The sequence below is a fragment of the Microtus oregoni genome, unplaced genomic scaffold (assembly GCF_018167655.1).
Source record: "Microtus oregoni isolate MIOR12 unplaced genomic scaffold, Mior012 000047F_ref0000412, whole genome shotgun sequence".
Classification (NCBI taxonomy): Eukaryota; Metazoa; Chordata; class Mammalia; order Rodentia; family Cricetidae; genus Microtus; species Microtus oregoni.
This window is the reverse complement of record NW_024543221.1, coordinates 6,305,770-6,331,450: the sequence shown is the minus strand read 5'-3', so window position 1 is coordinate 6,331,450 and position 25,681 is coordinate 6,305,770. Positions and strand designations below refer to the sequence as shown.

The 25,681-nt window shown below is 42.3% G+C and overlaps 1 protein-coding gene across 1 annotated transcript in view; it reads left to right on the top strand.

Moving 5' to 3' along the window:
• Positions 1-8,442: 8,442 nt before the first annotated feature.
• Fbxo28 (F-box protein 28) overlaps positions 8,443-25,681 on the top strand; it is a 29,894-nt gene continuing 12,655 nt past the window's right edge. The window contains exons 1-3 of the mRNA XM_041635372.1: positions 8,443-8,743; positions 22,294-22,403; positions 25,439-25,577. Coding sequence (XP_041491306.1) covers positions 8,477-8,743; positions 22,294-22,403; positions 25,439-25,577 — 516 coding nt within the window. The 5' untranslated portion in view covers positions 8,443-8,476. The remainder of the gene's footprint in view (positions 8,744-22,293; positions 22,404-25,438; positions 25,578-25,681) is intronic.

Below are 25,681 nucleotides of genomic sequence, written 5' to 3'. Positions count from 1 at the left end.
GGGCCATCAACTAGAGCATAATAATCTACTAGAGGCCACTCCCTAAAAGAAAAGTGACTCTCCCTCTTCTAAAAGCTATCAATTGCCAATAGCTCCTCAGACAGTGATGGGGCTCATGTGCCTCTCCCCAGTCCATGCCGGAATGTAAGCTGGCTTGATTTTGCATTGGTCTTGTGCAGTAGCCACAACCTCTGGGAGTTCATGAGTGCAGCAGGCCTGTCAGGTTCAGAGGACACTGATTCACCCCATCCTTCCTGGACCTCTGGCTCTTACCTTCTCCACCCCTTTTTCTTTGATGATCTTTGCACAATCCCCCCATTTTTGTAGGGAGGGTGATATTGTCCCGTTTAAGACTGAGCATTCTTGGTGGTGACTTCTGAAACTATTGTTCTGACAAATAGCGCTCCCAACCACGAGGCAAGATGTCTTGTAAAAAGAATAAGATTGTGAAGCCCCCTTACAATACTCGATTGCTGGCCGCTCCATCCTAATGGGCAATTTTTCCTCTAGGTTGTATCTACTAATACCCTTTATCCCAGCATAAAAGATAACTGAGACAGTAACACCATTTGACTGGCACACAGAATGTGTGCTACCTGTGTAGCAGACCCCACCAACCAGATTAAGAAATATTTCAGGACCTGCAAAATGGCTCAGTGAGCAAAAGGTCTTGCCACCAATGCGGGCAACCTGGTTCAGATCATAGGATCACGTGGTGGAAGTAGAGACCTGACTCTTGCAAGATGTCTCTGACTTCAGCATGTATGCTGTGGTGTGTGCCTGCCTATGCAACACACACACACACACACACACACACACACACACACACAATGAAAGCGACTTAACTTTTACAAAAAGAAAACATTTCAGACACCTCCACCTCTTCTTGTTTTCCCTATTATAGCTGCTTTTATTTCCTGCCCCCAGTTCTGCGCTCCGCCGTTATCAGCTCTTGGCTTTCCTGTCCTGGTAGATGGTAGACTCACTCAGCTTGATCTGCCCTTTCAGCTGTTCTTATTGCACCTGGTTTTGATACTGAAGCCCAAAATAAGCCCCCAGCAGTGGTACAGGACAGACAGAAGACACTAACCTGGAATTGTCACTGTAGGGATTACCTTCAATTTAACACTGTAGAATCAACCTAGTGGCTAAACCATCACTTATGGCTTAACATCCCAAACAATGAAGTCACATTTAGAAAAAAATGAGCAGTTAATGAGACATGTCATCTCTGGGACCATATATTTTGTCAAAGGTTCAGTAGACAGTTAGTCTCAAGTCAGAAACATTTGTCATCCTGAAGTTGGGCTGGTTAGGACTTGGCTTGGAAAATAATGTCCTTCAGGTTATCTATCCATCACTTGTGGTCCATGAAGCTGACAGTGACTTTACTATTGCTCAAGCCTTGAAAATGGTAGGCTGTTGTCTTCCACTGTTAGACAGCAGGACATCCATCTCTTTTCTAAATGACTCGTGACCAAGTATTTCAACTACAAATTCATAGATATTTAAAGGTGTGTGTATGGGTTGTGTGTGTAACTATGTGTGCATGTGTGTACATGTGTGTGAATGTGTGTGTAATGAGCATGACAATGTATGTGAATGTGTGCATAGTGAGCGTGACAATGTGGGCATTGTGTGCTTGGGGGCATGTGTGTGCACATGTATGTGTGAATGTGTGTGTATGTGTGTGTGTTCATACTACAATGGGCAAGTAGGGATCAACTTTCCAAGGATTGGTTCTCTCCTCCCTTGTTTTGAGGCTGGGTCTCTCTTGTTTCTGACATTGTGTTGTATGTAGGAACTTCCAGTTGATTCTCCTTTCTCTACCTCTCTTTTTATGCTAGGAGCACTGGGATTACCGACACACATCGCTGCATCTGACTTCTGTCTCTGTCTCTCTGTCTCTCTGTCTCTCTCTCTCTCTCTCTCTCTCTCTCTCTCTCTCTCTCTCTCTGTCGCTCTTGGTTTTTGGAGACAGGATTTCTCTGTCTAATCTAGGTTGTCCTGAAACTTGCTTTATAGACCAAACTGGCCTCAGACTCACAGAGATCCACCTGCCTCTTCCTCCCGAGTGCTGGGATTGAAGGCGTGTGCCACCACTGACCACCTTTATTTTATTTTTATGTTCATTGCCATGGTGATGGGTCCCCTAAAATGGAGTTACAGAAAGGTGTGAACTGCCACGTGGGTCCTGGGAATTGGACCCAGGAAGAGCGATCAGTGCTCTTTACTACTGAGCCCTCTCTTTAGCCCCATCTGATTTTTCTTAACATGGATTCAGGGATCAAATTCAGGTCATCAGGATTGTACAGCAAGCACTATTAGCTACTGAACCATCTCCTGAGGCCCAACCTCATAGATATTTGCCAGCTTCTACTATTCCAGTGCATCATGCCCCATACTTGAGGCATTCAGAGACAAATGAGACAAGGTTGTGAGAAGAATTACAAATCTATACAGGAGGACATTAAACATTTATTTAACAAAAAAGTCAAGTTTGTTTCTTCCCTGGAGCTTTGTGAAAGCTAAGATGGGGGTCATTGCCTGAAAGCAAGAAGTGGCCAAAAGAAATATTTTTAGTAAACTGCTCAGCAAATCTGAGCACTGAAGTCCTGCGAGCTCGGCTGGCAATTATACAACCTAAAAACAGCAGCTCTCACTGGTGGTGGGAAGCAGACACAGAAATAGAAGCTCGGACTCTGTAATACGCGCATGAGACAGGTGTGGGCTCATGCACAGTGGAGACAATTGAGAAAACATGCTTTCTATCGTTTCTGATTTGGTGAGTCTCAAGCAAGGCCTGGGAAACTTCCTTGTAAACAAACACTTGGGGTGTTTTCGGTGGTAATTTCTGGCCACGGTTTTGAGCAACCTCCTTAACATGAGAATGCGGGGACTGAGAGTGCCTACTTGGTCTGAGGTTAAATTGAGATACAGAGGTTTAAATATCAACTTGTTCCTTACCATCTCCCGTTAAAATGCTCTTAGGACTAAGAACTCTCTCTATTCTTCATAATTTACTCTGTCTCATATATGCATCACCACAAGCCCAAATCAATGGGACCAACTAAGAATGTGCCAAGAGCTCCAAAATGGCGAACCAAGATGCACACTTCTTCTTTTATAAGATGATTGCTTTAGGCATTTTTGTCATGGTGACAAAATGATAGCCCTGCCACCCTTTGAGGCCAAAGTGCACACATAACCTCCTGTGTGGCGCTTTCTCTGTAACCATATAACCCCGTGTGGTGTCTTCTCTGTGACTATATAACCCCGTGTAGTGTCTTCTCTGTGACCGTATAACCTTCTGTGTGGCGCTTTCTCTGTGACCGTATAACCTCCTGTGTGGCGCTTTCTCTGTGACCATATAACCCTGTGTGGTGTCTTCTCTGTGACTATATAACCTCCTGTGTGGTGTCTTCTCTGTGACCGTATAACCTTCTGTGTGGCGCTTTCTCTGTGACCGTATAACCCCGTGTGGTGCCTTCTCTGTGACTATATAACCCCGTGTGGTGCCTTCTCTGTGACCGTATAACCTCCTGTGTGGCGCTTTCTCTGTGACCGTATAACCTTCTGTGTGGCGCTTTCTCTGTGACCGTATAACCTTCTGTGTGGTGTCTTCTCTGTGACCGTATAACCTCCTGTGTGGCGCTTTCTCTGTGACCGTATAACCTCCTGTGTGGCGCTTTCTCTGATCTTTCAGATCAGAAGTAGCCTCTTCTATTTGCACGCCCCTGTGTCTTGTGTTTGCACACCTTTCTGAAGGAGGGAAACACTGTTAGCTGAGTCGCTCTCTGAATACACAGTCTCAGCAAGAGTTCTCTTAGAGAAATAAGGAGATGCCAGTCCAGCCAGCCAGATCAACAGAACCAATCCAGCTCCTCCCTGTGGAGCTGAAACTGTAGCCAGACTCCTCGCATACCCAGTTGCAAGAAACATTATTTATAGCCTCCTCCTAGTGTTTTACCCTCCCAGCAACATTTCCTGAACTGAACATTTAGTGGGTTCTTTCTCTGGAGTCAAAACTTTAATTTTTAAAATGCATTTAATAGTTCAGTTTTCAATATTGGCAAAGACAGGAACTGTCTCTTCTAGTCAAAAGATTCGGGGTGGGGTGTGTGCGTACTCATGTGCCTGCACAAATGTACATGTATATGGTGGCCGGAGGTCAATGTTGCGTGTCTTTCTCAATTGCGTTCCACCTTATTTTTTGAGGCAGTACCTCTTACTGAACCTGGAGCTAGACTGGCTAAGCCAGTAAACCCAAGATTCTTCCTCTCTATCTTACCACTGCCAGGATGCTGAAGGGCCTGGTTTATTACGTTGGCCCTGGGGACCTAAACTCAAGCTCTCACGCTTGCTTGGCAAACTCAGTTTACCAACTGAGCTATCTCCTCATTTCCCAAAGATGGATTTTTGAACATAAAGGTGGGGCTGGAGAGATGACTCAGCAGTTTAGAACCCTGGCTGCTTTTCTAGCAGACCCAAACTCAGTTCCTAGCATCCACATGGCTACTCACAACTGTAACTCCAGTTCTAGAGGATCTAACGCCCTCTTCTGGACTCTGCAGGTACTGTATGGAATGGTGCAAAGACACACAGGCAAAACACTCCCACACATAAAATGAAAAATAAATCTTTTTATTTTAATTGTGATTGTAATTCACAAAAACACAAAGCCTCATTATTTAGGATAAGAGTTAAAACTTTATTCCTTCTTAATACATTACAGATCTGCTACCATGTATCAGGAAAAAAAAAGGTATGGTTATCTCTTTCTCTTTTATATATAAACCCAATGTCGTGCAATTGAACAAGTCAGATCTCCCCTTATCACCCCCCACCACACCCAGCCTCATCACCTCCCTCTTCAAGCACCCTGATTCGAAAGACATGAAGATGGGAATGGAGCGGATAGAATGACTCACGGTGTCCACGTTACTGTAAATTGGTTTTAATGCTGTGCATGGTGGCGCAAGCTTGCATCCCAGCATATAGGAGGACTGCAGGCTTGAGGCTAGAGATCCCCATCTCACAAAACACAGCAGAAATAAACTGATAAACAAATATGGCTGGGGAGAACTTGTCTATCACAGGCAAGTTCCTGGACTCCATCCCCATCACCAAATACGTAAATAAATAAATAAGGGCGCCACTCACTAGCTCTCTCCATTCATTCTCGCACCAGCTGTGTGAGGAAGGTATGATTCTCTTTCCCATTTTCACAGGTGTGACACTGGGAAACGTGGCTCTTGAGAAGTTTGTGTCCATCCCCTGCTTGAATCCCCTGCCTTGTTAGTACCTTTGATAGCTGACTGACCCAAAGCTACATTTGGACTTCAGAACTTCTCCTGCGAGTGTACATATTCATTTGGATTGGGAAGTATATCCAACATAAAGATTGATTTTTTTTAAAAAAAATTAAAACAAAACTACCATTTGCTTTGAAATTCTCCTTATGGAAAATTTGGTAGGAGCTATGGCTCTAACTGGATGGCAGAGTTCTTGGCTAGCATACACAGGGCTGTGAGTTCAATCCCGAGTACCTCCGAAACAAATAATAACCCCAAACAAGCACGGAAAACCTTAGGGTGGAAATCTAGTGCCTATAAAGAGTGAAAAAAATGAATGATCTGAGTGGCAAGAACTGATTAAAATTATGTCCAAACTTGTGTCCTGTTGCTCAGACCACAGACCTGGCTATTAACCAGTCACCCACATGCGCAGAGTTATGGGAATAGGATTGCTTTTTGTAGGCTCACTTCATACAAACAACTGAGTGTAATGAGTCGATTAACAAAATACATGAGTTAAATGAGACAATGATGATTCACTCTTTATAAGATTTCCGGTGTGTTTCCTCTAAGTGAGAGTTCCCATAATGTACTTAAAGCATGACTCCACTTACAGAAATTCTGTCTCAACTCAACCCATCGAGAAAGCTTCCAACTCGAATTAAACTAGGTAGAAAATGATTTCAATTTAGACTAAATTGCAACTGGTTCTCCAAAGAGGTAGCAATGCCCTAGGCACAAAAGTAAAATTGCAGTCTATAAGAGGAGAGAAAATTAACACATTATAAATATGCAAACATCTAGAAACAAATAGACATAAAATACCTATTGAATACTAACCATTGCTTCTATGATATGGGTCTGGTTTGAGTGTGTTATCATGGCACATACCCTGGAACCTTGATCATCATGGATGAAACCTTTAAGAAATGGAATCATGGGTGGCAGAGACCTCACAAGTTCAAGTCTGTGTTCATTACTCTGCTGTCCCTGTGATAAAATACCATGACTATGGCAACATATATATATAAAAAAAAAAGAGTCCCCCGTGGTGAGGAGACAAGCATGGCAGTAGGAGCAAGCACAAACCAGAGAGGAAAGTGGAAGTTGGGTGAGGCAACAACCAAAATCCAGCCCTAGTGATTGACAGCTTGCTTCAGCAAGGCCCCGCCTCCCAAAGGATCCCCAAACAGCAACACCAACTGGGAACTAAGTGTTCACGTACCTGAACCTCTAGGAAACATTCTCATCCAAACCACTACAAAGTCCAGCCTAAGTTTGTTTACTTCAAATGCAGATTTTGTATTTTTATGCATGACTACTTCATTATGTTGGGTCACTGACAGGGTCCCAGTAAGAGGAATGTGATGTTGGCTCCTCCCACAGGTTGTGGTGGTATTCTTAATCATTTGATTATGAACCTGTTTGTTGAATTTCTGTATCATACTTTTCACTTTTTGCAATTAATATGCATCACACGGGCGGTTATTTTGGGACCGTGCACTGCACCTCGCCATGTGCTGGCCTTCTAGTTTTAGCATTTTTTTCAGTGGTTGTCTAAATCAATTGTTTTGTTGGATAAGACACATAGAATAAAAGTAATTTAAAAAAAAAAACATACATTTTGGGTGCCGGAGAGATGGCCTAGAGGCTAAGGGCACCTGCTGCTCTTCCAGAAGACCTGAGTTTGGGTCCCAGCGACCATATTGCTCAGCTCAAACTGCCTGTAACTCCAGCTCTGAGAGCTCTAACCCACTCTTCTGGCGTCTTTACATAGCCAAGTTCACATGTACATAAGTACATAGGTACAGAAATTTAAAACAAGTCGTTAAAGCATATAAGGCAGTGTTTTCTGTATTTTCACGAGGTTGTATATCCACTACTATTTAATTCCATTAAAGCGTATTTTAGATTTATTTCATGTGTATGAGTGTTTTGCTTCCATGTATCTCTGCACGGAGCTGCAAGGTGTGTGCCACAGGTCTTCTGCAAGAACAACAAGTGCTGGGGCTGGAGAGATGGCTCAGCGGTTAAGAGCACTGCCTGCTCTTCCAAAGGTCCTGAGTTCAGTTCCCAGCAACCACATGGTGGCTCACAACCATCTGTAATGAGATCTGGTGCCCTCTTCTGGCCTGTAGACAGAATACTGAGAATACTGTATATAATAAATAAATCTTTAAAAAAAAAAAAGAAAGAAAGAACAACAAGTGCTCTTAACCCCTGAGCCATGCTACCAGGCTCCTAATCTCATTTTAAAATTATATTTATTTGTTTGGGTGTGCGTCTGTTCTATCCTTTCCCCATGTGGGTCCTGGAGATCAAACTCAGATGGTCCCGTTTAGTAACGAGTGTCTTCACCCATTAAGTCACTTTCCTGGCCTCTAATTCCACTTTCTCATTACCTACAAAAAGAAACGATGTGCCTGCTAACTGTCCGTCGTCTTCCACGCTTCCCTTGTCCTCAGTTTCCAGCAACCACCAAGATGTTCTGTTTCAGTTGAGCAGGTGCAAGCCACCCATTGTGGATGCTGGGAACCAAACTCAGGTTCTCTAAAGAGCAGCAAGTGCTCCAACCTCTGGGACATCTCTCTGGTCCCTGATTCTATGGCTGTGCCTATATGAGACATCTCATCTAAAAGTAGTCATACAGTATGTGCCTCTGTTTTTATTTCACTAGTGTGCTTTCAGGGCTTGTCTACTGTCTTGTAGTTTTTACGTAGCGGTGGTTTATTCTTTTTTAATGCTGAAATTATTACAATGGCTCTTGGGAAATGCTGTTCTAAATACAAATTTCCATCTAAACTTAGGAAGATAGCATGGTTTTTCTCGTCCTTTGTCAAGTTGCTTTGAAATAAAAACTGGCCCAGTTTCTTTCAGTTTAACCAGGCGCGTTCTGCTACCCTCAGGTAGTTCCCAATAAGATAAGGGAACCTGACGACCTCCTTTCTCGGGGTTTACAGAATCTTTGACATTGCGAAGACCACCTTTCTTGAGGTGTAACAGCATCTTCCTTTCCCTGGGATGCACAGCAAGCGCTGGTCCCTTTCCTTCTGTCATCCCACAAGCTCCTCCCTCTCCTTCTGCCCACCCACCCCCGCCCCGAGGAGGCAGAAGGAGGAAGTGACGCACCGGAAGTGTCCTGGTCCCTTTACAGTGGAGGAAGGACTCAAACTCCCAAGATGGCGGCGGCGTCTGAGGAGCGGATGGCTGAGGAAGGAGGCGGTAGCCACGGCGACGGCGGCTCCTGTTCGGCCTCCGGCTCCGCTCAGCGACAGCCCCCGCCAACCCCGTCGCAGGCCCCGCAGCTGGGATCCCAGGCACCCGCGGCGCCCGCGCTGGCTCCGGACCATCTGCCTCAAAACAACACACTGGTGGCGCTGCCCATCGTAGCCATCGAGAACATACTCAGCTTTATGTCCTACGACGAAATTAGCCAGCTCCGCCTGGTGAGCCTCCCCGCCCCCCGCGGGACCCCCGCGACCCTCTGCCGGCGCGGGACCGGGAGCGCGCCCCCTCCTGCCGCCGGGCAGTGTTCCCGGTGCCGGCCGGCCGGCCGGCTGCTGCTGCTGCTGCACCGGCATCCTGAGTCCCGGGCGAGCGAGGCTCCGCGCCTTTGGGGGTCTCCTCGCCCCCAGCCCGGGACGCGCCCGCCGGCGAGAAGTAACGGAGTTGAGGCTTGGTCCCCGCCCCCCGGCGGAGCACGGATCCCCGAGGGGGCTGGCGGCCTGCCTCGACTTCCCTCCCGGTCCCCAGAGTCCGGCTTTTCGGGAGTACACTCCCCAAGTAGGCAGAGGATCCCAGCTAGGCTGGGCTGTGTTGCAAGACTAGTGTATTGTTCCTCCAGCCGCCCAAGCTTCCTGATTGAAAAGGATGCAGTAGGTTTGGTCTACCTCCCCCCGCGAACCCCCGTTGAGGTTCTAAAATTGCACCGTGTTTTCGTGGCTTTTAACCCGAGCCTCAGCTGACCGCTAAGTAAAGCCCTGGGAGATGACCCGTTCGGCTTTGCCTCCCTGTCACTTCCTATCCAGCCATCGTGGAGCAGCTTGCCCCTTGACAAGCTGTTACCCGCCTCCCCCTGGTCTTGCCATCATTTTTTAAACAAGTGCCTCAAGCCCACCCTCCCCACCCACCCCCGCCGTCGGAGTGGTTTATTTATACCCTAAAAATAACACGTTCTATCAGAGATTTAAAAAGAGGGGGGAAAAAAAGCCTTTGGAATTTTGCTACCTCGCAGAGGTTTGACCAAGGATTTGGTGAATTCCTTGGTTCAGGAAGGTCTCTCGCTTCCTTCCAGTGAATTTATCCTTTAAGTAGTCAGGAAATTGAAGGAGGTGGGCATTTTGAAGTGATTATGAGCTGGTTCTATGTAGTCACTAGATGTCTTCGGAATTGTTTATAAAAGGACAAAGACATCTTTCTGAATGTGCTGTGCGTAGCATTTTCTTAAATAATCTATATGCCATATTTTAGACATGTACTTTTTTAGACATGTACTTCAGCTCCAGATGGACGGTAATCGCATTTCGGAGGAAATCATCTTCAAACAGGCTGTAATCATTTATTCAAATGGTGGGCAGGCTGTGTGTGTGTGTGTGTGTGTGTGTGTGTGTGTGTTTTCCCCTGGTCCATACAGCAGTTTAACCATGCCAGTGTGTGTGTGTGTGTGTGTGTGTGTGTGTGTGTGTGTGTGTTTTCCCCTGGTCCATACAGCAGTTTAACCATGCCAGTGTGTGTGTGTGTGTGTGTGTGTGTGTGTTTTCCCCTGGTCCATACAGCAGTTTAACCATGCCAGTGTGTGTGTGTGTGTGTGTGTGTGTGTGTGTGTGTGTGTTTTCCCCTGGTCCATACAGCAGTTTAACCATGCCAGTGTGTGTGTGTGTGTGTTTTCCCCTGGTCCATACAGCAGTTTAACCGTGCCAGTCTCCAGCTCCAGAATGGGAAAATTTCTTCAGTTGGGAGTAGGTATTTCAGAATACAGTATCCTTGATTTTTCAAAACGTCATCCTAGAATTTCATGTGGAATCGTAAATATTACTTTATATTTTATAAAGACTGGCATCTGACACAATTTTTGCCTTATGTACATGGCGTTTGGGCATAGCATTTGACTGAACTGAGCCGGTCGGCCAGACAATGGCTTCGGGAACCTTGCGATGTCTGCAGTTGTTTTGTTAAATGTCAAGAAAAACTGGGTTTTATTTCTGTGTTAGTCGTTTTCCTCAGTTTTTTCTTTCTTCTTTCATTCATTTTTGTTTGTTTGTTGTGTGTCTGTTACTGTTTTTTCACTGTCCTGGAGTTCCACCTCAGCCTTGCACCTGCCAGACGAGCGCCCTATCAGTTACAACTCGTTTTTCTATCTTAAGCTTCTTTTCCTGGCCTAGTGTTAGAGATTTATCATTTAAGACGTTTTCATCGGGAGTCCCTCTGCTGCTCTTGTTCCCACTTCCCAGCCAGTTTATACTTGCACATACAGTTTTAGAAACAAGGAAGTCTCCTTCCTTTTTTACCTAATGTTCCTGGGTTTTTCTGTGACCTTAGATGGATCTTTGGTTTTTAGATTCATTGGTTTCAGAAAATACAATTCAAGTGACACAAAATACAAATGTTCTTTCTTCTCACTAGGTGTCAGCATTAATTTAATTATGATCTTTTAGTGAAATTGATAGAAAAGAAACAGTGCCTGGTTAGGCTCTTTGTATATATTGTTTCAATTTAAATGGTTATTTTTACCTAAATTGTTTGCCAAAAATTCAAGAGACTTAAGTGTGTGTGCTGACATCTGCTATATACATTACTCAAGTTCCTTCCATTGTGTTTTCTTGAGTAAGAAGCAAGGCTGGATAAGCTCAGAAAGAAGGGAGTGATATTAAGAACACAGTTAGCTTCCACAAAGCAAAATTGTGATCCATGGGCATCTATGCATCATTGAGATAGACCTCGCCTTCTAGGACGTCAGTCTTCCCTATTGTAGCACCTAACTTAAAGGGCAGGCACATAATCCAGGTACTCAGTATTCTGTATTTTCTATAAAAGGTCTCTGACCTGAAGTTGCTATAAGAATATATTTCAATTATTTTTCCAGGTTAGTTGGTGATAGTCTTTGCCTCCTGTCACCGTAAATAATTGAAATTTTTATTTTCCAATCTCCTGGTTTCTAAGGTTCTGTCTGAATACCTTATTAAAATGGCTTTCTTTCTACCACTAAGTTTTGCTCCCCAAACATATGCAGCCTGAAAAATTCTAGTTCCACAGAAATAGTCTTAAATATTTAATTCCTATAATGTATTAAAATGTATTTGGCTAAACACTACTTTTCAAATGGCAAAGTATGTACTTTGAGTTGGTCGCTTTCCCAGCAAGACAGGCAGATTGGTGCTGATGCAGCTTTGTGTCACCCAGACCCCTTAGTCAGTGCTTGAGAGACTTTGAGACAAGGAGCCATGGGGAAGAATTGAGCTTCTACCCTGAGGGAGCATATCCAAGTTAACTTTGAACATGTCCATGAGAAGATTTTCAAGACAGTAGATTCTGTCAATGGTTTTCCCTGTAATTCAAACAGTGCTCTTGAGAAGAGAGTGGAACTATTAGTATTTCAGAGCATAAATATGACTGCGTGTTAAAGAAATAAGAATTCTTATTGCCTGAAATTAGATATTTTCAGGTAGCAACTAAGTATATAAAGCCATGCTATGCCCCAAAAGACTTGTCTAGATCACCCTAGACAGTAGACTCTGCTGTTTATAGTTCCTTTCATGGTTGGTTGGTTTGTTTGTTTTTAACATATTAGAAAACTTTAGTTATGGATTAGGTTGGTAGGAAGAAATATGAAGAACAATACAGAGGCCTTTTTCTTTTGCTTAGAAATAGCAATTTTTCAATTGCTTTGCTTTGTTTCTCACTATATGCTAGAAGTTCTTGATTTTTTTGTCTTGGTATACCTTTGTACTCTTTTTTAAAGGTTATTGATGATCCCAAGAGCTTTCCTTAGAAAATCCCATAAAACACAAGAATACAAAGCACACATCCATTAGCTGTCAGAGTAACAATGCATCACTTACTGTGTTGCTCTGGGAACCTCAGCTGCATACCTGGGAGCGAGTGAGAGAGTCTCCTCTTTTCCATTATGAGAATGGTTTGCCCATGCAGACTCCTGAAAGGGAAACCCCAGGTCTCCCACCACCATTTACAGAGTACACGGTGTTGTGGGTTTTGTTTTTCTCCTAGCTCTCTGCAGCAGGTACTTGAGTACAGGTAAGGAATAATAATCTGTGAGCACAGTTCCTCCCTCTGCTCATTCTTCCTGACAACTCTCAAAGAAGTTCAACCATCAATCCTGTCACAGTGTCATTATGGAGACGTAATGGACGTACCCTTCCCTACACAGTTACGAAGGAAGCACCAGAATAATAAAGGCAGAAAGCATAAATAACAGAGTGTTGAAGTTAAGCAGGAAACTTCTTCAGGACCGTGGTTTTCTCCAGGTAGTACAAGTAGGACATTACCTGCAAGTAAACCCTAGAAAGTACTGAAGAACCTTAGAGGGTTGGATGAAAGGGGTTGGCACGAGCTTGAATCTGGAAGTATAAAGTTTTAAATGTGCTGTTGGGTAGTTTCCACCTATACTTGAACTTTATTCCACAGAACAATAAAGTGTAAGAAACTATTTTTGATATTCTCCAGAGTCAACACCCTTTGATGAGGGCAAATATCTAAGAACATTAACAGAATAGGGACTTGACATGGACTCAGTTACAACTTTTGCTTAGCAGTCAGAAGAATGGGAGTTCAGATGCCCAAACCAACTCGGCAGTGGTGGCGCACGCCTTTAATCCCAGAACTCAGGAGGTAGGGGCAGGCGGGTCTCTGTGAGTTTGAGGCCAGCCTAGTCTACAAGAGCTAGTTCCAGGACAGGCTCCAAAGTTATAGAGAAACCCTGTCTTGCAAAACCAAAAAAAGAAAAAAATCAAAAAAGATCCCCAAACCCATGCCAGGTGAGCATGACAGCCCACTTTTAATTCTAGCCTTTTTAGGGAGAGATCCCTGAAATAAGCTGCCACGAGGCTTGCTGGTATTGGGCAGCCCTGGATTTAAGAAACGGTGCTTCAAAAGAATAAAGGAAGAGAGGCTGTGGAAGTTTACCAACACTAACCTTACTTCTCAGTGTGCATGTGTACACAGGTGAACATGCATGCATACAGGAATAGAAGGGGAAACAGCTTCGATCATTTCATAGCAGAAGCCAGCCATATTTGTATTCCAAAGGTCCGTGGGTTAAAGACTTGGTCTCCAGCTTGGCACTGTCAGGAGCTGCCCAAGTTTTAAGTAGTACCTGCTAGAGTCTTGGATCACTGGAGCTGTATTCTCAAAGGGGGTAGGAGTCTTCGTGGAGAGGTGTCCATCTTCCAACTCTGTCAAGTCTTGTTTTCAACTCTTGTCAAGTCTCTGATTTTACATAGGGTTGTTTGCATAAGCAGGGTCTTTTAAAGTGGTTGTTGGCTGTCTTAATTTGGGTTCTTAGCTTGTGCACTGGGCCATCTCCCCAGCTCTCCAAGATTAATTTTTAAAATTGAGGGATTCAAGCAAACTTTTATTGCTTTGGGTTTTTGTTGTTGTTTTGTTTTTAAGTAGGGTCTCATGTAGCTCAGGCTAACTTCAGACTTGCTACGTAACCAAGGGTAACCTTGAACCTTGGATCCTTTGAACCCTCCTACCCTCGTGGAGCTTAAACTTACTTGGAAAGCAGACTCTTGTAAAAGTAATTCTAATGTAGTGAGTACAGTCAGGATAGAAAGGGAGTTAGGAATGCTGACTGAAGTCCAGAAGAGAAACACAGAAAGTTTTAGTGAGGTGCCATCAACTCATATGAAGAAACCAGGAGCCTCTGTGCTTTGGCAGGCTTGAGATGATGGGTTTACTCAGTCTTAAGTACAAAATGCTAGAAGCAGGAGTTTGGAGGAAACTTCTATGACATGGTCTCTTTTGCTTCTAAAATCTTTGAATTGGATTTATGTGCACAAGCTATAATCATAACACAGTAGCTTGTTCAATGGTGTAAGAATCTCTATCATTTAGCCTATCGAGGTGGTGGTCAGCATTCTGTCAGCACAAGAGGCCAGGAGGAAATTGGCTGGAGAGGAGAATGGTTTTTCTTGGGAGTCTTGGGGTTCTAGTTCTTTACTGTGCAAACATACTGCACCCCTGCACCTAGTGCAGCAAAGTGTTCACTCTGGTAGGTGAGGAGGATGAGGAGCTGAGTTTCCACAATCCCCCAATAGGATATAGCTCCTGAGAGCTAAAACCCACTAGTCAGCCATATGTCTTAACATTTTGGGCAACCCCTAGTAGTGCCAAGCTGGAGACCAAGTCTTCTCACGTGGACTTTGGGAGACATTCCAGATCCCAGTGACAGCACACGGAGTGCAGATACATCTGACTTCTTATATGGCATGACTCTTCCTGTTTTGTGCACGTGTGTGTTCACCTGTGTAGGTGCACGTACCTAGGGAGAAATAAGGTCATTGTTGGTAATCCTCCCCATCCCTAATCTCCCTTATTCACCATGCCTCATTTGGGCCTTCCAGAGTCTGTGATATAGTGTAAGGTTTCAGTGTGTTGAACAAAATAGTTGTGAAAACATTTCACTGTTGTGAATAAACAATAGAAAGTCACGTCATTGTGAGATGAAGGGCTTTTCTGTATAGCTCACACTAACTACTGAAAAAGTAAAGTGGTGCTTATTATTTGCCTGAACTAGATTAGATCTTTTTTTTTTCAGGTTTTTAATTCACCCCCAACATGAAAAATATTTTACAAGATTTTTTTATTTGTGTGCATGTGTGTGTGGATGTTGTCGTGTACATGTCTGTGGGGTGGCATGCATACACCCCTGAACTCATATATGAGTGTGAGAGGTTGACAGGTCTGGGATAGCTGAGGGCGGCTTCACACTAGCAAACTCTGGCTCCTCCTGCCAGCACCGCCTAAGAGCTGCAGTTACAAGCATACCCCACTATTCTTAGCCCAAGGAAAACATGTTTTAAGATTTGTTTTGCTTTTATTTAGATGTGTGTGTGTGTTTGTGTCTGTGCCCGCCACATATATGCATTTGCTGTAGAGGCCAGAAGGTGTTGGATTCCCTGTAGCTAGAGTTACAGGCGACTGTGAGCCCCCTTATGTCATGCTGGGAACCAAACCGGTCTTCTAGAAGAACAAAAAGCACTTTTAACTAGCCCCTCAAAAGAAATTCCTAAAATAAATTAGCATAATATAAATGGTTAATGGTGCATAAACAGCCCCGATAACAGAGAAATCTGAAAGTCTTTCCTCTGACTTTACAGAAATCCTGGGAATAGACTCTTCCTAGGCTAATGTGAAAGGAATTTATATTTTCTTTCAATTGAATATCTAGGGATCAAACCACCCAAGATAAAATATTTCTTAAAATTCTGCCTGCTGATGATTGAGAATTATGATGTACATGTGGTATATATAATATACCATAGTGGTTAAGAGCACTGGCTGCTCCTCGATAGAGCCTGGGTTTGATTCCCAGCGCTCAAAGGCTGGCATCTCACAACTGTCAGTGACCCAATTGCAAGAATCTGATGCCCTCTTCTGGCCTCCAAGGGCACATGGTGCACAAGACATGCATGCAAGCAAATCACCCCAACATATAAATATACTGTGCAGTCTGTGTAAGGTGGACATCACTTTTCAGGAGATGTTGAAATACTGTTATGTAAGACTTGGGAAGTTAATTCTTCTTTGGTTGAGGGAAATGAAAATGAGTTCCCTGAAAAAGTAAATGGGAAAGAAAGTAGGCAGAATGGATGTCCTCATTCATTATTCATTTTATAAATGACTTTTCATCTGTCATTCATTTCAGGGACATTTGCCTTGGCTCCCTCTCTTGTCTGCTCATTGTCTTGCTCTAAGTGGGGGGTGGAGCACTTTAGGTGCACAAACACAGGCAAAGATAAAGCTCACCTTTTACTAACCCATTTGAAGAGCACAAATATATAAAATGTACCTCTAAATACTTGCTTCATATAACCAGTGTCATTTATTTCCAGGGAGTTCCCATACCATCTTATATTCAGCTTTCTCAGTTTTCCTCAAAATGTCCATAGCTTTCTTTGGGGGAGGAGCATCTTGGATCTGATAAAGAATTAAGCTCTAGTATATTCCACATTTTCGTTCTTTTCTGCTATTGATCTTTTGAAGAGTTCAGAACATATAACTTGTAAAATCTGTTTAAGTCAGATGTAGTAGCACATAATTATGATCTCAGCACTTGAAAAGCTGAGACAGGAGGATTGCTCCAAGTTCAAATAGGCCCGGGCTATACTCAGAACCCTGTCCCAATTAGAACAAGTGAAAAAGGAAGTTTTACTCTGTAGACTTCTATCAGTAGTTTGAAAACTCAGGCAGTGAATCTTTAATGACAGCTTTTGAGTTATTTAGAGAAAAACATCAAGTGCTTCATTTTTTAAAAAATGAGCACCAAAGAATATGTTATAAAAACTGAGCTGTATTACACAATTTTCTTGATTCCAAGCTAGTGTTTCATAACTCAGTATTTATGAAATCGGAGTGTCTCTTCATTGACTGTATGTTATTACGGTAATCTGTGAGTTACATAGAAAGCCTTTGCAGTGTCTTAAACAAGATTGAAGACAGCTCAGTCATCAGAGGAGGACATGCTACAAATTAAAAGGCATCATATTTTATAAGCTGCTCAGCCAGCTTAGAATTAACTAAAACTTGATTTCAGACATATTAGAAGAAAATTGCAAGTTTCATGTAGTTGCTTCACATTTGTCAAGAAAGGCCCTGGTGAAAAGTCTAAGAAAATTCTAAAAAAAAAAATTATGTGAAAGGAGGCTGGAGAGATGGCTCAGCCATTACAAGCACTGACTGTTCTTCCTGAGGACCCAGGTTCAATTCCCAGAACCCACATGGCAGCTTACAACATGTTTGTAACTCCAGGATCCTACACCCTCCCACAGGCATACATCTGGGAAAAAAAACAACTTAAGAAGAAAAAAAAAATCTTTTCAAAAAAACAAAGAATTTGTTGCCACTTAAGTTTAAAAATGATTTTAAAAAAGGATAAACATGACATTTGAAATCCTGCTTAATTAATGAATTAGGGAAACCTGCATCTGTTTCCTAATACTAAAACAGCATTGCCATTCCTGTACTATGTGGCTTTCATTAGTTCCCTTTGTTTTGTTTTGTTTGGGGGGGTTATATTTTCCAAGTATTCTTATGTAGCATTTATTTTTTTCTTCTCAATAAAACGAGAAAAACTGGGACTGGAGAGACAGCTCAACAAATAAGGGCACTGGCTCTTGCAGGGGATCAGGATTCCATTCCCAGCACTCATGGCTGCTCACAGCGACCTGTAACTCCAGTTCAGGGGATCTTCTGACCTCTGTAGGTATCATACCTACACATAGTACACAGGCATAGACGCATAAAAAAATCTATGCATATAAAATAACTTGAAAAATGTTAACGGATACATCTGTTATGTATGCTGATCTTTATAACTAGTATGTTTAAATTGACTATGACTTTTAAAAACCATGTGTGCTGCCAAAAGCTGTTTCCTACTTTATTCCCCCACCCAAGCCTTTATTCTTTTTAAGTTGATGCTTATTTGGAAAACTGTTAGTTAATTAGTTTGTTGAGATAGTCTTACTATGCAGTCCAAGCTGGCCTGGACTTAGTATGTAGCCCAGGCTAGCCATGAACTCTACTCTAGCTCTTCTTCCAAGTGCTAAGATTACAGACATGTACCACTGATGCCTGGAGCAGGTTTGTACACACATATCTGCTGTGCAATGTCCATGTTAGGATAAACATGGATCTCAAAGCTTTGGAGTTTCTTTTATAGTGGAAACATTTAAAATATTTGACTGGCATTTTATAAGTGCACTGTATATGACTGATCACTGTCTGTAGTTACCTTGCACTCAGGTAACTACGGCCTCTAAATGGAGCTTAGTGACTGTTGGTTAGCCTTTTCCTACCCCACCCAACCCTTCTCAGCCTCTCTGTACCATTCTAACCTGTTTCTAACATAGGCATCATCCTTGTTTATTATGCTCTGTATTTTTAATTTGTGTCTTAAACTGCCAGTTTGCTAGGATTTTCGTTGATATTAAGAACCAAAGAAACATTTTTTCCTTGAGCCTTGGAAAATTATTAACATACCTCTAAATTTAGAATTGCACTTTAGTTGAGGCAGTTTAGGAATTGTTTCCGCTGTGCAGTGTGGTGCAAGTTCAGTATGGTGTGCTGCTGAACCCAGCATCTCTGCACTCTACCCCTGTGCTACCTCCTTACCCTAAGTGTGGTGATTTAGAGTTGCAAGGTAGCCTACATTAGCAATAGTGGTCATTCAATTGCTTGCTATGGGAAAATTCAGTATAATCCAGTTTCCCTAAGATGACTGCGTCTTTCTGAACCCTAAACAAAAGATGAGTGTGTCATTTCTTTGTGTCTGTGCTGTCAGTGTTTGTTGAACATTCACGAAAGAAGGACCAATACAACTGCATCTGAGACACTGTTGACTGATGCTTCATGTGTTTTTGATGTTGGCTTCTTTAGTTGCTGTTCTAAATTGTCTTTGTGACGTGTTTTTTATTTTTTTGTTTTTGTCCTTTCTGTTAGCTTCCATTTATAGACATCAGTGGAGGCTTCATTTATAAGGATTTTGTTTTTTATCTTTTCCTTTTTCCTCTGGGGTTCATCCATATTGATTCCAGCTGTCTCTGGTGAGTTTCCAGAAGTCCATTTTTTAGCCCTAATATTACAATGTTTACAGAAATAACCAGCCAACTGTCCCAGGATCAGATCTTTGAGAAGACTGGGTACTGTCTTTTTCAAGATTTCTCCTTATCTGATTGCCAAGGTCAAGACTTGGGAAATCTCTCACCCTCCCTCTACATCTGATCTGTTTTCAGGAGTGCTTATGTGGTGCTTTGCTCATTCCGACTTTGTCTTTCGTAGACGTGATTGCCTGTAATGTAATTCTGCTTGAGAAGCCTAATTCAAATCTTTAGTCAGGTGCCTTTTCCCTTGGTTGACTTTGTGTGTACTTGGGTTCTCGTTAGTGAATCTTATCTACTCAGATTAGGTAAGAATTCGCATTATTGAATTTCTGCATGGTTAAAGAAAGACAATGAGACCTTAGAACCAGCTAGATCCAGTGGAACAAAATTCAGAACAAGTAATTTCACCATTACCTTACAAATGTCACAGTAATCGGGCGATGGTGGTGCACGCCTTTAATCCCAGCACTCGGGAGGCAGAGGCAGGCGGATCTCTGTGAGTTCGAGACCAGCCTGGTCTACAGAGCTAGTTCCAGGACAGGCTCCAAAGCCAAAGAGAAACCCTGTCTCGAAAAAAAAAAAAAATGTCACAGTAATAATCGATGGACCTTATGAGTTTTGTAAATACGTGGTTGTTCAAAAAATTACTTGATCTCAGAATTTAGTAATGTTGCAGAGTCTGCAGAGACAAGAAACATCCTCTTAACTTGACAGAAGAAGGGTTTAATAGTATCTTGCCTTCTGCTGGCCCCAACTCTTACTCCAGCTGTACCACTTTGACTGCTCTATTTCATGTTTTCTCTTAACTTTCTGCTTTGGAAGATGAGAATTTAGCCCTCTCTGTTTCCATTTCACACATAAATATACTGTCATTTTCTTCCTCACATTTTTCACAAAATAATTCAGTACTCATGTTTGTGGTGATGTATTTATTCCATATTAGGTTACTGAGTGTATAAAGTGTATTCTAGAGAGCCCACAGAGGTTTCCAAGATTGACTCTGTAAGATTGCAGATAACTTATTCTTGTGGTTTGATTTTGTTTTTAATGTTTATGGGTATTTCGTCTGCATGTATATCTGCACCATGTGCCTGGTACTCAGGAACGCCAGAAGAGAACATCAGATCCCCTGGAACTGAGTTACAGAGGGTTGTGAGCCACCATGTGAGTGCTGGAAGAGCAGCTAAGCCCTGCAGATACTTTTGTTAATGAGGCACTATGTTTCTCACTTCTTATTTTAAAATAACCATAGCGTTTTCTAGTATTTATGTGGCCTGTGAGCTTGTCTATATATTAATAACAACTAAAACAATTACTTGTATGGTCTCATGAAGTTAATTTTTAGAATTTTCTTTTATCAAAGAACATTGAAAAAATGTAAAATAGTGCTTCTCACTAAATATGGTTTAAAAAGAATTTTTCATTTAAAACATGTTAAAGGCCAAAGTGAGGGGTGGCACTTGCCTTCAATACCAGCACTTAAGAGGTAGGAAGATCTCTGTGAGTTTGCGGTTAGCCTAGTCTATGTAATGAGTTCCAAGCCTACTGGAGCTACATAGTCTATAAAATGTATGCGCATAATCATGCAGGGATGTTTAGAATCAGGTGGTGTGATGCACATGCCTGTCATCCCAGCACTTGAGAGATTGAGGCAGGGAGATCAGAGGAGGTCAAGACCATCCTCTTATGCATAAGTTCAGGGACAGCCTGGTTATGTGCGACCTTGCATGTCTTTCTCAATATGTGTGTATGACATTAAACCCTCACTTTTAAATTTATTTACTGTAAAGTAGATGTTTATTTGCTTTATTCAAAATATTCTTTTGCATTCTCCTTAAACTAAGTCCTAATTACTCTTTCCCTTTGAATGAAGAGATCCCTTAGTGGGTTTAAAAAGCAGTGATTTGGATTTTTTGAGACAGATTCTTGCTACATAGTCCTGGCTGACCTGGAACTCATTCTGTGCTTCCCAAACTTGAAATAACTCTCCTGCCTCTTGTTTCTTGAGTGCTGGTGTGTCACTACCCTCGATTTACTTTTTACTTTATTATACAGTTGAAAATAACTTTTCACTAATGTGTTCCATGTGGCATGCTGTGATTCAGTATTGAAACATGAAAGTCTTTATGAAATTCAGCTCAGTGTACAGGAATTTTTGTCTTCCTGTGTTCCCAGGAGAAATAAACTCAGGCACTTCATCTTGACAAGTACATAGCAGGTATTTGTGCATAGATGCTGTGATGGAACAGGGCAGATAGAAAACAGCATGACCCTGGTAGGTACTCGCTTCAATGGCTGTGCTCTCCAGCATCTAGCCTATACAGTGAGAAGTAACTTTAGGTTGAAGATCAAACCATTATAAAATTTTCGGAGGGGGGAGGACCTAAAACCACTAAGTTTTATGTGCTGGATTTAAAATATTAAAAGATAAGAAAGATTCTAGGGGCTCTCAGAAATATGGAAATTAAATCTATAGAACAGAGGCTTCAGATTCATTTTAAGGTGACCTAACAATTTTTTGCAACAGTTTAGAGTTTTCCAAAGGAATTGGCCTGTGTGATTTAATCTAACTGCTGTGATTGTCTGAACTGTTTGTGAACCAGATACTGTTCACAGCCACGGTCAGGCCTCAGGCTCTCAGACAGCACTGCTTATGTTGTGACAGTCCCCGTTTATTCAGCACCAGAAGTGGTTGCCTTTGTGATGTACATTGAGATGCTTTGGAGAACATAACAGCATCTCATCTGAAAGCCTTGGACATCATGACCCAAATCACTAGAAGAAATAAAAATTCTCACTCTGCTTATATTTCTGAGATTAGACTAAAATTTGAATTTACACTTTTTTTGATAAAAGGGAGTGTTTCAAACTATTAAAAGCTTCCAGGTATATCATTTTACTGATCTTCCGTACTGCAGACAGGATATTCTTCACACCTAAGTAAGTGGTAGTTCTTTGCCCAAACATTAATTTCTTAGTGAGCGGCCATAATGATTCCATGGCGCTGATGACAGTGGCCGTGAGTTGGGTGAGATAGCACTTTGGGGACTGTACCAGTACAGAGAACTTCCCGCCTCAGTCATCCCATCCAAGTTCATGTTAATGCTTTGGTTATTGGTTTTATCTTTTAAATTCTGTCTCCCCTCTGCCTATAGGTTTGTAAAAGAATGGACTTGGTCTGTCAGAGAATGTTGAATCAGGGATTTCTGAAAGTGGAGAGGTACCACAATCTATGTCAGAAGCAAGTTAAAGCACAACTGCCAAGGTATGTTCTAGTTAGTGTTGGGGGTACCACGGGTTTGCTCTGTGAGAAATGAACAATCGGGCCAGGCAGTGTGGGGCACGCCTCTAATCCCAGCACTTGGGAGGAGAGGCCAGTGGATCTCTGAGTTTGAGGCCAACCTGGTCTCCAGAGCAAGTTCCAGAATAGCAAGGGCTACCCAGAGAAACCCTGCCTCGAAAAAACAAGGAAAAAGAAGGAGAAGGCTGGAGAGATAACTCACTTGTTCTTGCAGAGAACCAAAATATTGAAGAGTCACAGGCTGGGCAGTGGTAGCAAGTGCTCTTATCCCAGTCCTTGAGAGTCCGAGGCAGGTAGACTTCTGTGAGTTTGAGGCCAGCCTGGTCTACACAGTGAGTTTCAAGACAACCAGGGCTCTGTAGAGAGACTGTCTCAAAACAACAAAGAAAAATTGAGTCAGGTGTGATGGTGCACATCTATAATCCTAGCACTTGGGCAAGGGAAGCAGGAGGATCAGGAATTCAAGGCCAGCCTTGGGTTCATTAGCAGACTTGAGGCTAGCCTGGTTTACATGGGTCTCAAAAACACAAAATGAAAGAAAAGAGATAGATTAGGGGGAAGAAAAAATACATAAAGAAATAGAAGAGCATGTATGTTTGCGGCCTGGAAGGTTCTGTTTTTAATGTGACAATACTTCTCGGGTCTGTCTATACATATATTACATATATACATACACACATGTATTTTATACACACACACACAGTCTTGACCAAGGCTTAGCTCTATACACTCATATTTTTTAGAATTTGGACAGCTAATCTTAAAATTCTTATGGAAATATAAGAGACCCAGATTAACTATCACAGTTTTGAGTAACAGTGTTGGAAGACTAATACCTCCTGATTTTAAAACTTAGTACTAAGCTATAGTAATCAAAACAGTATGCTACATACAAGTATAATTATAGACACATAGATCAATGAGATAAAATAGAGAGTCTGGAAAATAACCCTTGTATACTTAGATATGATTTTCAGTGAGGATGCCAAGAAAGTTCAGCTGGAGAAAAAGTGATGTTTTTTAAAAATTGGATCAGGCAAGGTGATATGATACATGCTTTCAATCTCAGCACTTGGGAGGCAGAGGCTGAAGGATCTTTGAGTTCAAGGCCAGCCTGGTCTACGTAGCAGGACTACATAGAGAGACCCTGTCTCAAAATAATAATAATATAAATTGGGACTTAGGGGTCAGCAAGGTCACTCACAAGTAAGGGCACTGATGACCTGGTTCTAGAACTCACATGATGTAAAGAGAGCTGACTTCCACGGTTTGTTCTGCCACACACATACAAGTTTAAAAAATTGGGGCTAAATAAAGCAAAAACTTGTACGTTTAAAGCTGGCCACTACCACACTCTAGCAAAGGACTCTAGGTAACTACACTTGCTCTTGAACCCCTAGAGCACATAATGTTACAAGTAAGAGTGGCTTCACCAGCTAGATAGTATAGTACATGCCCCTAATTTCAGAATCCAAAAAGCTGGGGCAGGAGAGTCACAAGCTGGAGGCCTGCCTTAGCTACAGAGCAAGTTTGAAGCCATCTTGAGTGTGATGAGACCTGTCTCAAGACAAGCTGAAGCCTAGAAAGATGGCTCAGCAATTCAGAGCATTTGTTGCCCTTGCAGAGAACCCAGGTTCAGTTCCCAGCACCCACATGACAGCTCACAACTTTCTGTAACTCCAGTTTCAGGTGATTCAACAACTCCTGACTTCTGCAGGTAACAAGCACCCACATGGTGTACATAAATACATGTAGCCAAATATCCATACACATAAGATTAAATCCTTTTGTAAAAAACAAAATGAACCAAATTAAGTTAAACAGACACATTACAATAAAGTAGCTTGCCCCAAATGTGTGTTCAAGAGAAATTAAAATGTGTGTCCATACAAAAGCTTGAAGACTATAGCTCAGTGGAGCACTTGACTACCTTGTACAAGGTCTTGTCTTAGGGTTTCTATTGCTGTTGTCTTCTGTTGAAGAGACACCATGACCACAGCAATTCTTATAAAGGAAAACATTTCACTGGGGTGGCTTACAGTTTCAGAAGTTCAATCCATTATCGTCATGCCAGGACATGGTAGCATGCAGGCAGACATGGTGCTGGAGAAGGAGCTGAGAGTCCTACATCTTGCAGGCAACAGGAAGTGGTCTGTCTCACTGGGAGTACCCTGAGTTCTGAGGAAACCTCAAAGCACACCTCCTAATAGCAACACTCCCTTTGGGGGCCATTTTCTTTCAAACCACCCCACGTGGTTCCCAGCACAACAAAAATACATACTTGTACACAGATGTCCTTGGGATCTTTATTTATAATCGAAATGTAGAAACAACCCAGATGTGTAAAGGGATGATATCTAAGTATAAGGGGTGTTATTCAGCAATGAAAAGGTCAGTGTTAGAGCATTGGTGAACTGTGACGAGAGAAATGGATGCACAAAGGGCTACCCATCACAGTCCTGTTTATTCCGGTGTTCACAGAAACAGAAGGTAGATGAGTTGGCAGACGGTTGCAAGTTTTCTTTTTATGGTGATGGTGTGCCAAATTTAGATAATGGTAATGGTGATGCCACTCTTAAACACACAGAATCTATTCTGATTAAACTACATACAAAGTAGGTTGTGGCGTTGGTACAGTGTGTGCCCAACTGCCTTCTAAATAAAGAAATACTGAATTGTATGTGTGAGTTACTTCTGAGTAAAACTGTTAGAAAAGATTGAAATAGAGAGAGGGGTTTTAGGATCAAGCTCAGGACCTCACAAGTACTGGGCAAGTGGTCTACACTGTGCTACACTGCCAGCTGTGTATTTTTTTAAGAAACTGGTATTTTGTTAGCAGTAGTTCTTGTTAAAGATATATGAGCATTACAGTTATGACCCAGTTGCAAATGTCTAAATTAGCATGTTCGTCTGTCTGTGTTGTTAAGGTATTTTGTTTGGCTAACATTGTATTCTACACTACTGCTTTAATGGGTGCCACTGACTTATTGTTATTTCAGGAGAGAGTCAGAAAGGAGAAACCATTCCTTAGCTCGTCATGCAGATATCCTTGCTGCCGTGGAAACAAGGCTGTCACTGTTAAATATGACTTTCATGAAGTATGTGGACTCCAACCTCTGTTGCTTCATACCAGGAAAGGTAACCAGTGCTGCATAGCTAGAAAGCTGGGCTGCCCTGTGTAAACTAAGTCTTACAAATGTTAAAACACTTTATGGTGTCAGAAATATTATTTTTCTGAATGA